The following is a 12,945-nucleotide window of genomic DNA, read 5'->3' as shown; positions in this document are numbered from 1 at the left end:
ACCAACAGAATAGGCACCGACGCAAAACAAACAAGCAAAACACACACACACACACACACAGAGACACAGGAAGAGGTCTGTCGCTCGACGTCATTCTACGTCGAGCGAGCGGTGCGAGTGACTCTCAAAAGCCCCCGTTTTTGTATGCGAAGGGGACCACCCCTCCTCTCCCTTCACCTCGATGAGGTCGTCGAACTCTTCCACTGGGCTGAGGCTGTCCCTCCCCTTCTCCTCAGCCGCCGCCCCTTCTGTGCTTTCACGGCTGCGCTTGTCGTGGGCGGCATCTGCCCTCTTCCAGAGGAGCTCGCGGTGGGCATCGACAACTGGTTTGCCGACGTGGTACCCAAAAGTGAGCACGAAGAGAGCGACACCGCCGGCGGTCAAGGCGCCAGCCAGAGGTGAGCCGCTGAACAAGTAACGTGAAAAGAAGTCGCTGTGAACGGGGCCATGACCCAAGCGGGGTATGGTGCTGCGGTGGTCATACTCAACCACAAATGCGTAGAGGTCGCCGCTGGTGGAGAGGATCGGCTTCTCTCTCTCGGTCAGGAACCGTGGCAACTCCGGGGAGGAGCTGCTCGGAACGATGAAGCGAGTGACGCGAGAACGGCGAAGCATCTCTTCGTTCAGCTTCTGCAGCCGGTAGGTGGGGAGCGGATATGTGTGCTTGCGTGTGTGTGCTTCAGTTTGACAGAGAGGTGGGAAAAGAGCCGTTACGCAGAGACGCACGCACACGAAGAGTGAAGAGAAGCTTGAGAGGATGTAAGAGGTGTGTTGGCGTACACTACATGCACGCACGCTCGCCAGCGAGAGCGCGCACGTCGCTGAAGCTGCAGCACAAGCGAGACGGGAAGGTGGGTACTCTTGTATGTGTATGCATGTGCATGCCTATGAAAAAAAAGAGGGAGGGGCGGGGCAAGAAGACAGAGTGGGGAAGAGAGGCTACCAGGGAGAGACAGTGCGGGAAGTGGGGAAGAGATGAAAGGGCAAAATGAAAAGAGAGACCCACACAGCCACTCTCGCGCACAGGCGCGCACAAAGCGTTGCGTTCCGCCCGTGAGGCGAGTCTGCCTTCTGACATGCTTTCCTTCAGTTGCATCCTTGTGCTTCAGCACGTACACCGCCCTCTTACAACATCCATGGCAGCGAGAGAGAGACACACACCCACCCACTCACACCCACCCACCCACACACACAGGCAGGCAGGCAGGCAGGCAGGCATACAACGAAAAACATACGAAAAAAATGGGGACCCAAAGAGCAAGAGAGAAACCAAAGCTGGGAGAGGAGAGGGGGAGGAGGGGGCGAGCAGATGACCGGAGAAGAGGAGTGTCTGCTCCGTACCACCCACCCGACCCGTCAAGGCGTGACAGAGGGCACACACACTCCTCTCTTTTCTAAGCAGCAGGTGGAAGGTGGGGGAGAGGACAGACTCCCCTCTCGTTATGTGGTTACTCTCGTTAGGTTTGCAAATCTCTCTTGCACTTCTTTTTTTGTAAATACTTTTCTGCGCTTCAACGAGAGTTCTTGTCGTTGCGGGTGAGTGAGCGAAGAAGTCAAGAGATGGACGGTCAAGGGGGTGAAAAAGGGGGTGGGGGTTGTAATTGAAGCGTCTCTACTTCCCTCCCCCGCCTCTCCTCTATCGCTGTTGTAGGTCTCTGCGTGTGTGCTCCTGGACAGGTGCTGCTTTCCTCATCGGATCATCTTGGAAAGTGCTGAGTCTCCCTCCTTGCCCATGTGCAGAGGCTCCCGCAAGAACGCACACGGGAGAGAGGGAGAGCAAGGGTGCGATCGACCAACACGGACACAGATGTGCTCCGCGCACACGATACAAGGGGGGGGGGCAGGGAAGGAGGAGGGAGTAGACTGACAACCTCCACCATCTTCGGTACATATTCGTGGACCTCAAGCATAAGCGACCCTAAAAGGGCGAGAGGAACGAAAAGCAAACAGTGAATAGCAAAAAATTGAAATGAACACACCGACGAGGACGATGAAGACGAGGGAGGGGACATGGAGGCACACACATGCACATAGATGGAGAGGGAGGAGAGCGGGGAACTGGTGCGTGTCTTTGTTCGTTTGTTTGCTTGTTTCGTTTCGCTGCTTTTTTTTTCGTTCACAACATCCCTTGGATCTCACTCATGCGACGCACCGAGCCGAATAGACGGAAGGGGGGGGGAGGAGGAGGGGAGGGGACCATTCTCCGGCGAGCAAAAGAGAAGAGGGCGAGACCCCCCCCCCAAAAAAAAAAACGAAGAAAGGCGAATTGTTGAGGAATGGTATGAAGCGAAAGAGGCGCGTGCGCACGCGAACACGTGCACACGCAGGCACCGCCACCTGACGGTGACAACAACAACCATATGAAGTGATCACCTGGGAAATGTGAAGAGCACGCGCCAACTCTAACAACTAATCCAGAGCAATGAGTACTACAACAATGTCACAAGAAGAGGCAGCACACCCCTTCCCAAGTTATCCATACTCACACACGCCATGACACGAACGTAGAAGGAAGGTGTAGGATAGGGGGTGAGGGTTGTACGGGGAGGAGGTCACAAGTGCGCACCTCTCCCATGTCCTGCTCGTTTCTTTTCGTTTTTCTTTCATCTCTCCTTATCCCCACGAGTTTGCCTCTTCTCCTTTCGGACGAAGGGCAACAAAAAACAAGTGTGTGTGTGTGGGGGGGGGGTATCTCGCTAGACGGGCCCGGGAGAGAAGGGGGGGGGGGTAACACGCACGCGCCACCTGACCCTTGCGCCCTCTTTTTCTCTTTCCGCTGCCACTCGCCCAGCTCCTGTCACAACACTGCTTCCCCCACCTACGCTGCTCTTCTCTATGTCTTCCTCTCGCCGCTCTCCGCTTCTCACAGACGTGCATGCATACCTGCAGGCATCGCAACAGCCGCGCCTGCGCAGTCAAGTGAGAGGCGGAGAAGGGAGAGGTTACGGCGAAGAAACGAGGAATAGGCAAGAGATGGAGGGATAGTGAGCAGTGTGTGTGTGTGTGTGTGTGTGTGCTGGCGACCAACATCCTCCCATTCATTTAGGTGAGAATGCATCCTTTGACAAAGGGAATGGAGGGGCAGATGGACGAGGAAAGGAGAAGGAAAAGGGGGAGGGGAAGGGAAAGGGAAAGGGACAGATGGAGGTGCGTGTTTGAACTTCGAAGTGGTCGTCGCACAGGTGAAGAGGGAGGGGAAGGGAGGAAGATGGACGAGATTGGTGGAGATCACCAAAGGAACGTAAATAAAGCATATATAGAATTGTTTTTGCTTTCGTGACAAAAATGTGCCCCCCCCCCCCGCCACCGCCCCGCTTCTGCAAAACCGAAACCGACTGCGCATCGAACACGTCATCGCGCATGGATGTGTGTTGTGTGTATGTGTATCATGTGGTGGGGGATGGGGGGTGAGGGAGAGAAGATGGAACGCCACAACCGCTTATAGTTTCTCTGTCTCTTGCTTCGCTGCCTCGTCGGCCTGCATCTCATCACGATCCACATACACAGAGGCTCACACAGGCTCAGTTACGCACGCACACACACACACACACACACACACACACACCTGAATGCGCAGGCAGGTGCGTTTTTTTTTGTGTGTGTAATGCACACGAAGGAGATAGAGAGAAACAACAAAGCAGGGGAGGGGAGGCAGCGGTAGCGCGGGTGTCGATGTGAGGAGGAGGGGGAGGGGCAGGGGGGGGGGCGGAGACAAAAACCCAGAGGGAGGGGGGGGGGAAGGGGAGGTGAAACAATAAACACACGTTTCTCTTTTCAAAAATAGAGTGGAGGAAAATAGAAGCACCGGAACCACGGCTAAAGATCGATATAAATAGATCAATATCTGCCGACTTACATGTATATATACACTTAGAGAGGAGAGAGAGGCAGAGGAACAGCAGCACGGAATGATAGAAACAGCCATAACAATAGACAGACAGAGACACACACACGCACACACATACGCATGCATACATGTACATACATATATATATATATATATTCGCAAGCAAGAGAACCCCCATGTGTTGGACGTACCGTTTCACGCGCGTACACACGCAGATATACACACGCGAAGGGATCCAGATGAAAAATAGAGCGTACAAACAAACCCAAAGGACCATGAGAAGCTTCCCAGATGTGTGTTCACGAAGTAAAGAGTGCACGCGCGCAGGCACCTCAGGCTCACATGCATGCTGGAAGAGAAGGAAAGGAAAAAAAAGAAAGCATTCTCATACACATGCATGCGATCTGGACGAAGACGACACATCCTTTGAAGCGTAGACAGAGAGCTGGACCAAAGCCCCGATGACTCCCCCAGGGGACGTACAAGACACAGACACATACACACAATGGATAAAGGAAGAGGTGCGCAGCAGATCATCCTCGAGCAGCGACGGCTGTCTTTCGTTTTGTTTTGCTCTGATGCGTGCTGCACAGATGCGCGGCGGTACATGTGCCAGAAGCCTCTTCCCTTTTATTCTCTGTTCCTCCTCCGTCCGCTCATCGCGCCACCTCAGCGACTCGCATATAGGCATGCACGGACTTTATATGGAGTCGGTGGTGAAGATGCAGGGGTAGGAAGGGAGGGAGCGGGGTTTACGGTCTCTACTTGGGCTCGTGCGGAGCTGCTTGGATGGCTGTTTGCTGCTCCTCGTCATGGTTTTTGAGCGACTGGGGATCTGAGGAAGAGCTCGTCGCTCTCTCTTCAAACTTGTTGGACACGGCGTGGCGATTGGTCATTGCCACCTCCGTGAAGGCGTCCTCTGCTTTGGCAAAGGATACAACCTGGTTGCCCAACGAGGACAGGTCACAGACATCCTCCGTCGCCATGCGGTCGAAGTCGCCGTCTTCACGGTGCCGGTTACCGTGTTCGCCGCTCTCGCCTTCCTCGTGGAAGCGCGGCGGCAGGCCGGCGCGCTTGCGGAACATGTTGTCGATCTGCTCCAGCGTGAGCCCCTTCGTCTCCACGGTGAAGAAGTAGACAAATATGCAGCCGAGGGCCATGAGACCGGAGATGATCGTGAAGGTGCCGCCGACGCCGATGGCGCCCATCAGGATCGGAAACACCTGCGACACGAGCACGTTGGCCCCCCAGTTCGCCATGGTCGCGACGGACGCCGCCGATGTCCGCAGGTGCGTAGGAAAGATCTCGCCCATGATCACCCACGGGATGCAGCCGATGCCAGGCGCGTACACGGCGAGAAAGACGGCGAGCAGCGCCAAGAAAAGTCCACCACCAACGGAGTACGAGATGCGCGTGCCGATGAAGAAGCCAATTATGGCAATCACTACCAACAGCACAAGGCAGCCAAAGACAGAGATGAGCAGCATGCGGCGGCGACCAAAGCGATCGACCGTGAAGATGGCCACTGCCGTGAAGAGGGCATTCATGAAGGCGAGCGGGATGGACAGCACGACTGGCATGATGGCGTCGCGGAAACCAGCGTCGTACAGAATCACAGAGCTGTAGTACATGATGGTGTTAATACCCGAAAACTGCTGAATGATCTGCAGCCCAGAGCTGAGCACCACGCGGAAGCGCATGTCGCGCGCCATCAGCGGGCGGTAGTCGATGCTGACGGACGGCACCTCATCACCCTCCTGGAACTCGCAGAGGTCCACCTCGAACTTGTCCGCCACCGCCTTGGCGCGGCCCGCGTGGCCCTTCGAGAGAAGCCAACGTGGGCTCTCCGGCAGGAAAAAGAGAAGGCAGAACGCCTGAACGACAGCCGGCAACGCGCCTATGCCGATCGCCACACGCCAACCGATGTTCTTGCTCGTGAAGACGACCATGATCGCGGTGAAACCGGCAGCAACAAACTGGCCACCTGTCAGAAACAGATTGTTGAGAACGATGGTGGCGCCACGGTGCTTCGGCGATGTTACCTCCGCCAGGTATACTGGAATGGTGGCAGAGCTGATACCGATGGCCAAACCGACGATGACGCGCGACACGAGCACCACTTCCACATTCGGGGCAGCACCCATCAGCACAGAGCCGATAACGAACAGGGCATCCGCCACGGCGATGCATGGGCGGCGACCGAAGGCGGCAGAGATGAAGCCAGAAATAAAGGCACCAACAAAGGCACCAGCAATGGCAATGGCGACGATGAGGGCGTACTGCCACGAATGCTCGCTGAAGCCGAAGTGGTCCTTCATCTGGAACAGGGCAGCATTGATGACGCCCGTGTCATAGCCGAAGAGAAAACCGCCCAAGGCGGCACATAGCATGACAGACGCCCGCATCGTTGGCTTTGTTTTGAGCTTGTGTTCTGCAGGCTGCTTCCTTTTAGCTGTTGTTTGGTTTTCGTTCGCGGCACAGTACGTGCCAGTGCGTGAGTGTGTGGTATATATTTTCCCTACAGTTATATATATATATGCGTGTGTGTGTGTGTGTGTGTGTGTGTGCTCTGGTTGCGTATTCAATATGCGTGTTAGGGGAGTGGGCGTCCGTACAAACTTCCTGAGAGAAGGCCACTGTTGCTCGTGTTGCGTGCTGCGCTGTGCTGTGCTTCGTTCTGTTGTTTCTTAGCTGCACGGGCACGTCAGCATGTGCGTGTATGCGGTGGCGATGGCGAGTGTGGCAGAGGCGTGTGTGTATGTATGCGTGTATAGAAACCGCACCGATGGTCGTTCGAGAAAAGGTGGAAAACATGACGTCGGTGCAAGTGGAGCGAGAAGAGATAAAAAATGGGAAGAACACAGGTGAGCGCAGGAGCAGCGGGAGGAGGAACAGCAGCAGCGGTAGCAGCGTGCGAGATGCCGCTGCACAACGCGGTAAACCTAGCCAGGAGTTTCACAAGACCCACCCCATGAAATGGGAGTGAGGTGGAGGAGAGCGTCGGTGTTGTCCTGCTCTCCTCCACCCTTTCTCTCCCTCTTTGTTGCCTCTCCACCTCTCCTCCTGTGGCGCGTCCGTGTAGTTTGTCCGGAACTACCCGGGGCGCACATCCGCTCAGGGAGAGTCGGGCGAGGGGAGTGGGAAGCGACACCAAGGGAGCGGAGGGATCATGGACCAGTGGGAGGCAGAAGGAAGGAGAGTAGACAAGTATAGAAAGCTCCCTGAGGAATGTGCCTGCGCTCGTCGATTCGGTACATGCGACCGATAACGTAAAGGATGAAGTGGGTGGATGGGGGTTTCCTCTCCTTTCGAAGCGTACATAACAAGAGGTAAAAAGACGGAGAACTTTGCCGAAGAACTGAACAACCGGTGGGTGACCGACACACACACACACACACACGTACATACCCACGCGCTTATGCATGTACTCTGGCGTTCGCAACTGCCTGCCTCTCTGCGTGTATGCGTGGTATATATATATATATATATAGACATATGCATATATATGTGTGTGTGTGTGTTTCAGCGAAGCGCATATGGACCACAGCAGCACCAGGCGGTGATGCACGGAGAACGCGATAGGAGGATACACGGAGAGGAGGGAGAGGAAGGGTGTGTGTGTGGGGGGGGGGGCACAGTAAGGCAGAGGAAGAGGAGAGTGATGTGACCGAGCGACACAAAAAGGGGCAACAAGTGCGGCCGCGAGACGAGGGCTACGACGCACGAAAAAACAAAAGACGAGCAAACGCAAACGAAAACGTGCACGTGTGTGCCAACATCTATGAAAGAGGGCGAGAGGGAGACGAATAACGCGAGCCGCCGCCACCGCCACCACCACTGCAGCTCAACACAAAGGGGAAGGGAGGTTGGGGGGTGGAGGGTGGGAAGTACTGTAAAGGGTGAACGCAAGGAGACAAGCAAACAACAAGCACACACACACACACACACACACACACGAAGGGAGAGACGGAGGGAGCGAGAGCAGCACATGGGGCGAGGAGAGCGTGCGGCTACGAGCGTGCAGTATGCTCGGTGAAGGGGAGCGGAGAGGAAGGATGGAGGCTTGCGACGTGTGTATGTGCGTGTGTGCGCCCATGTGACACAACGATTGAAGACGGCGAGACGCGAACAGGGAATCGCAGACGTGAATGAGTACTGCGACGCTAGTAGTGGTGGCGCTTGCGTAGCCACGCACGAGCGTGCAGGTGTCTAGAGAAACGAGTGTGATACGAAAGAGGAGGGTCGACGTTGCGCTTGGGGGAAATACGCCAGATGAAGAGCTCCACTGCCAGAGCTGCCCTCTCAAATCTCTCTCCCTCCCTCACCCAACCGCCACTGCGAAAACCAGCGTATAGAAACAACAAGCAAACAAACCCCCAAAATTGCACTGTCTGTAAGTGTATATGTGTATATGTGTATGTGTGCGTGCATCTAACGGGGGAGAAGAGGGTGAAGTAAAAACAAACCGCAACAAGAGCAAACTGAAACGGAAGGGCAAAGACAGCACGACGGGAGCTCGGCACGGTGTGTCCGCCGCACACGGAGTACGGGGGGGGGGGCACAAATACAAGCACACAACAAGCGAAGGAGAGAGACAGAGAGCCGGGCAGACGTCTCATCCGCATGGAACGGAAGTGAGCTATTAGCCCCGTGCGAAGCACTGCCACTGGAGCAGAGCCGTCCAATACGCATCCTCCAGAAGCCGTGCAGGTGTGAAGGTGGGTGGGGACGTGGCACTGGATATCACACAACCCGTGCGCTCTGCCGCACCGCGGCTGTGTCTTCGCTGTTCATAGCCTCCTCACGCATTCGCTTCATGGACTCACGCCGCTTGCTTTGCGGCGTCTCAATGCGGTCACTCTCGTGGCCCTTCCCTGACCGGCGGTGGCTGTCGAGGCTGGCAGAGTTCAACTGGAGCAAGGGAGCATCGCAAGGTTGCGAGAGAGGCGATGCGGAGCTATGCACGGGCAGCGGTGTATGTGGGCCCCCCATGAAAGGCACCGCCCCCGGTGCACGCACGACCGTGACATCAGGCGTTGGGGAGGCCTCGTTCGCCACTTCGGGGTGGTTGCAGCCGTCACAGTTGATCGGCACAGCGATCTCCGGTGCAGGGTCACTTGACGACGGGGTGCAGTGAAGCTGGGAAGAGTGAGTACACGCAACCAGCGAGCCCAGCGGCGACGCGGCCGCGCAGCGCAAAGTCGGTGCGGCGTCACCACCAGATCCTGTCAAGCCAACGCTAGCGCAGACATTGTGCACCAGGTGAGTCACGGACGCATTAGCATCCTGATTGCACAAAAACGGAGCGGCGCTGAGAATATCGTCGCCACCGTGCACACAAGACGTGAGGGCACCCTGTGACTGCAAGCTACCCCGCTGGTTACCGTTCTTATGACCAGCGTGCCCTGTCCGCAGCGCAGACGTAGGGCAAGAGAAGCGCTGCGTGCGTGGCGTCTCATGGAGCGTGCGGCTGGTCGGTGTGCGTGATCGTGGCGTCGGTGCGCAGAGCGACTGCGTTGCCGACTGACAGACGGTGGCCACCGAGAGCGGAATCGGCAGCGGCATAATACGCGAGCTCGGCGCGTCTCTGCCGCCAGTGGAAGCGGGGCTCGTAGCTGGCTGCTGCCGCTGGCTGCTGCACGATGCATCTGGTCGCTCAGCTACAGCGGCAGTAGTCACATCTGTTGTCAGCGCGACAGCGGAGCAGGTACGGCTGCGCGAGCAACCGCCAGGTGTTGGCTCGAGGAGGTGCACACACCGGCGTACACACGGCGAGTTTGGAGGCTGCACAATCCCGGTCGCCGTGGTGTTACTCGCATTCCACGACGGCTGGAGGCGTACCGGGTAAAGCATTGGTGCCACCGCTGCACCTGCTTCTGAGCCTCTGCTTATATCACGCGCCAGTGTCGGCATCAGCGCCGCCACCGCTTCACAGGCGCCGGCGCCGGCGCCCATGCTCTCCTGCACTGCCGGGGTCGTAGGTGGCATCCCGATCCACCCCAGACCTCCGCCGGAGTCGTCCAAAAACAAGCCGCTGCAGTCTGCCGCAACAGGCAACCCCGACGGGGACCTTGTGGCAACGCCGATGGGGCGAATCGGCGACGGCTGTGGTGAGCATTCTTCGACCGCCCGCTGCCCCACAGGAGCCGGGGACGTCAAGAGTGAGTTCAGGCAGCTCTGCTGACCGGCGCTAGAGCCCCAGCTACGGCGGGCAAAGGGGTCCGTCTCTTCTGAAAAGCGAAGCGCGCGGCCCGAGAAGGCAGTTGGGCGCTGTCCGTGGTGCTGGCGCGGAGTGCTGCAGTGTCCTGCATGGATGGCACCCGGTGGGCCGGCAACGCCCACAGCGGCCGACGTCGATGCTCCGTTGCCGCCGCACCGGCCTACCATAAGGTTCTCGCGCTCGAAGGACGAGTTGGCTCGCAGGTTGCTTGCCGTAAAAGTGCTGCCGCTTGCCAGCTGCAGAACGGGCTGCGCGCGGCGCGGCAGGAAAGCGGTAGCCGGGTGCGGCGCCAAGCACGCACTTGTGTCCGTGTCCGTGCTGAAAAGCTGAGTAGCTGGGACGGGGCTGAGGTCAAAGTCGACGTGCGAAGCACTGCGTTCGGTTCGAACACCTTTCACGCTTGAGTCACTAATGTTGAGGGCGCGCGAGACGGTGTTCCGGCTTGCAATGTCGACAGTTCGCTGCATCGACCCCGAAAGGGATTGTGGCTGCTGCTGCGGCGGCGGGTCATTAGCACTCGTGGACGGGGATGGCGTGCTGCCAACGGCGGCGTTGCCAAGGAACGCCACTGCGCTGCAACCGCTGCTACACTGTACTCTATTTTCCTTGTGCTGAAGCGGCTTCGGCAGCGGAGGTGCAGAGGGCCGCGCGGCGGGGCGAATTTCGCTCCAGTGCAGGTACGAACTCTCGCTCAGGAAAGAAGTCCCGGTGGTGTCGGAGCAATGCTGCTGCAGCAGCTTCTTCGACGGTGTCTCCTTTTCTTCTTCATTCTCGCAATCTCCTTCACGCCCCCATTGTGTAGTGGTGGCTCCATCGCTCCAGTGATTCACATCTCGATGCTTGGATCTTGTTTGGGCAGCGGCCTCGCCCTCGGCTACAACGGTGAGGGCAGCGATTTCAGTGTCTGAAACAGGTGGAGGCGCAGGGCAGCCGCTCCCAGGAGGTTGCTGAGGCGCGCTTAGTCTTGAAGGAGCTGACGCCGTTGCCTTCAACGGGGTCCGAGAAATGCGACTAAAGCGAAGTTCGGGAATGTGTGTGAACGATGCGTACTTGAGCGTCAATGGGATCCCGATCACATACGGCAGACGATCGGTCGAGATTTCGCGCTCGGCCTCGGCACAGCGCAAGGCGCTGTCGCGAATGGAGGCTAAAAACGAGTGGTGCAGGGCCTCCTTCGCTGTACAGCGCCGCGTCGGATCGAGACAGAGGAGGCGCTGCAACAAATCCACAAATGCAGGCGACGCGGGAATTTTGTCGAAGAGTGTGGCGTGTTTGGTCGCCACAGGGAACGACTGAATATCACTCCCCAAGGCATCTAAAATGCTCATGAGCACCTGCAGTTCACTGCTGCCCGGGAAAGGTCGCGTGCCGGTGACCATCTCGTAGAGGGTGCAGCCTAGCCCCCACAGGTCCACAGCAGCAAAGTTCTCGGAGACGACACTGCGCTTGCCCATGAGTTGCTCGGGGGATCTGTAGTGAAGCGTTCCACGAGTGTCGAAAAAGGCCACGTCGTCGGCGCAATGAGTACTATGAGCCGCACTGAAATCCCCCAGTGCAGCTTTGGCATACGATGCACTGTCATCTCTACTTCGGATGCCCGGCACAACTTCACGACTAGATGCTTCCTTACTCGTGCAAAGTGTCGGATCGAAAGCCGACACGATCGACGATTTTGGCAGTAGACGTGCACTGATGTCATCCCTTGGAAGGTAAATGCATGCCCATTCTTCTGGTTCTGAGAGACGCTTCAGCAAAATATTGCCAGGCTTGACGTCTCGGTGCGCTACAGCGTGAGAGTGCATCTGTTCTAGCGCGAGCAAGACAGAATACGCAACGGCAGCGCACACGCCCTCCTCGTGCAGAGTTGCGTTGCCTTCCCTCAGCTCCCGTCCAACGTCGCTGTCCATCAACTCCATGGTAAAGAAGCTTGTGTTCTTCGACGTTGTGTAGCTGCCGAGAAACCGAACAATCTGTGGATGAGGTCCAAGGTAATTCAAGACTGATACCTCGTCCATCACTGGTGGCACCGCCCTCTGCCTTGTGGCGTCATCAGAAGGATTTTCTGCGCTGCAGTTTCCGTGCTGTTGGGAAAGAGCTGCGGTTTGCGAAACGCTTTCCTCTCCGAGATCCAGTTCCCTTCGCTGAGACACAGGAACACGGTCGCCAACTTCTAGCTGCTGCTGCCCGCTTTCGCCTCTGCAGACAAAACGACTACCAAGTGATGAGGCCACCATGTCTTGAGACAGGTGGCTTCTTGTCCGCTGCGATGACTGCGGAAGTCCCGAGCCTTGCAGGAGCATGTGGCTCCCTGTAGTCCTTTTCACATTGCACCTGCTATACTGCTTTTTGATGGCAACGTACTTGTCGGAGCCGCCTATGCGACCTAGGAATACCTGGCCACTTCCACCTTTCCCCAAAAGGAGGTTGCACACCTCAAAAGGAAATTCATTAGTAGATTCATGAGTTTGAAGAATACCTGATGACTTCATCTACAGTCTAGGTGAAAAACTCAACAGCAATGACATACACGTCTCTTCTGCAATCTATATGGAGAAGAAAAAGAAGCTGCATTCAACATGCCGTGAGTAGTGCAATAAACGGAGGGGTAACCAAGAACAAGAAAATATATACGCATCGGAGGAGTATGAGCATGATAAGAATTCTTCCATTGAAACTGCCTGTTTTTTCGCCCTAGTTCTACGCAAAACAGCGAAGAGATACATGGAGTAAAAAGCACACGCGCAGTGCTACATGAGCATACCTCAGGTAAAGGAATGTCTACCAGAGAGTGAGCGGACTGTATGGAAGTACCGTGGCGTTTGATTGCTAAATCGGCCGGCATCTTGGTTCTCAGAAAGCCCTGAAATGTTTCTTTTCT

The 12,945-nt window shown here is 56.7% G+C and overlaps 3 protein-coding genes across 3 annotated transcripts; all 3 read right to left on the bottom strand.

Moving 5' to 3' along the window:
* Positions 1-90: 90 nt before the first annotated feature.
* On the bottom strand, positions 91-615 carry LMJF_24_0690 (hypothetical predicted transmembrane protein; the record flags this gene model as incomplete). Its single annotated transcript, XM_001683532.1, has 1 exon — positions 91-615. The coding sequence occupies one exon, from the start codon at positions 613-615 to the stop codon at positions 91-93; it is 525 nt and encodes a 174-aa protein (XP_001683584.1).
* A 3,993-nt stretch (positions 616-4,608) lies between these two features.
* LMJF_24_0680 (myo-inositol/proton symporter (MIT)) lies at positions 4,609-6,252 on the bottom strand (the record flags this gene model as incomplete). Its single annotated transcript, XM_001683531.1, has 1 exon — positions 4,609-6,252. One exon carries the CDS (start codon positions 6,250-6,252, stop codon positions 4,609-4,611), a length of 1,644 nt encoding a protein of 547 aa, XP_001683583.1.
* A 2,338-nt stretch (positions 6,253-8,590) lies between these two features.
* Positions 8,591-12,082, bottom strand: LMJF_24_0670 (putative protein kinase; the record flags this gene model as incomplete). The annotated part of the gene is made up of 1 exon (XM_001683530.1): positions 8,591-12,082. The coding sequence occupies one exon, from the start codon at positions 12,080-12,082 to the stop codon at positions 8,591-8,593; it is 3,492 nt and encodes a 1,163-aa protein (XP_001683582.1).
* Positions 12,083-12,945: the final 863 nt, after the last annotated feature.

The sequence above is a fragment of the Leishmania major genome, chromosome 24 (assembly GCF_000002725.2).
Source record: "Leishmania major strain Friedlin complete genome, chromosome 24".
Lineage (NCBI taxonomy): Eukaryota > Euglenozoa > Kinetoplastea > Trypanosomatida > Trypanosomatidae > Leishmania > Leishmania major.
Note: the sequence above shows the minus strand (reverse complement) of the source record. Positions and strands in the feature narration are given on the sequence as shown.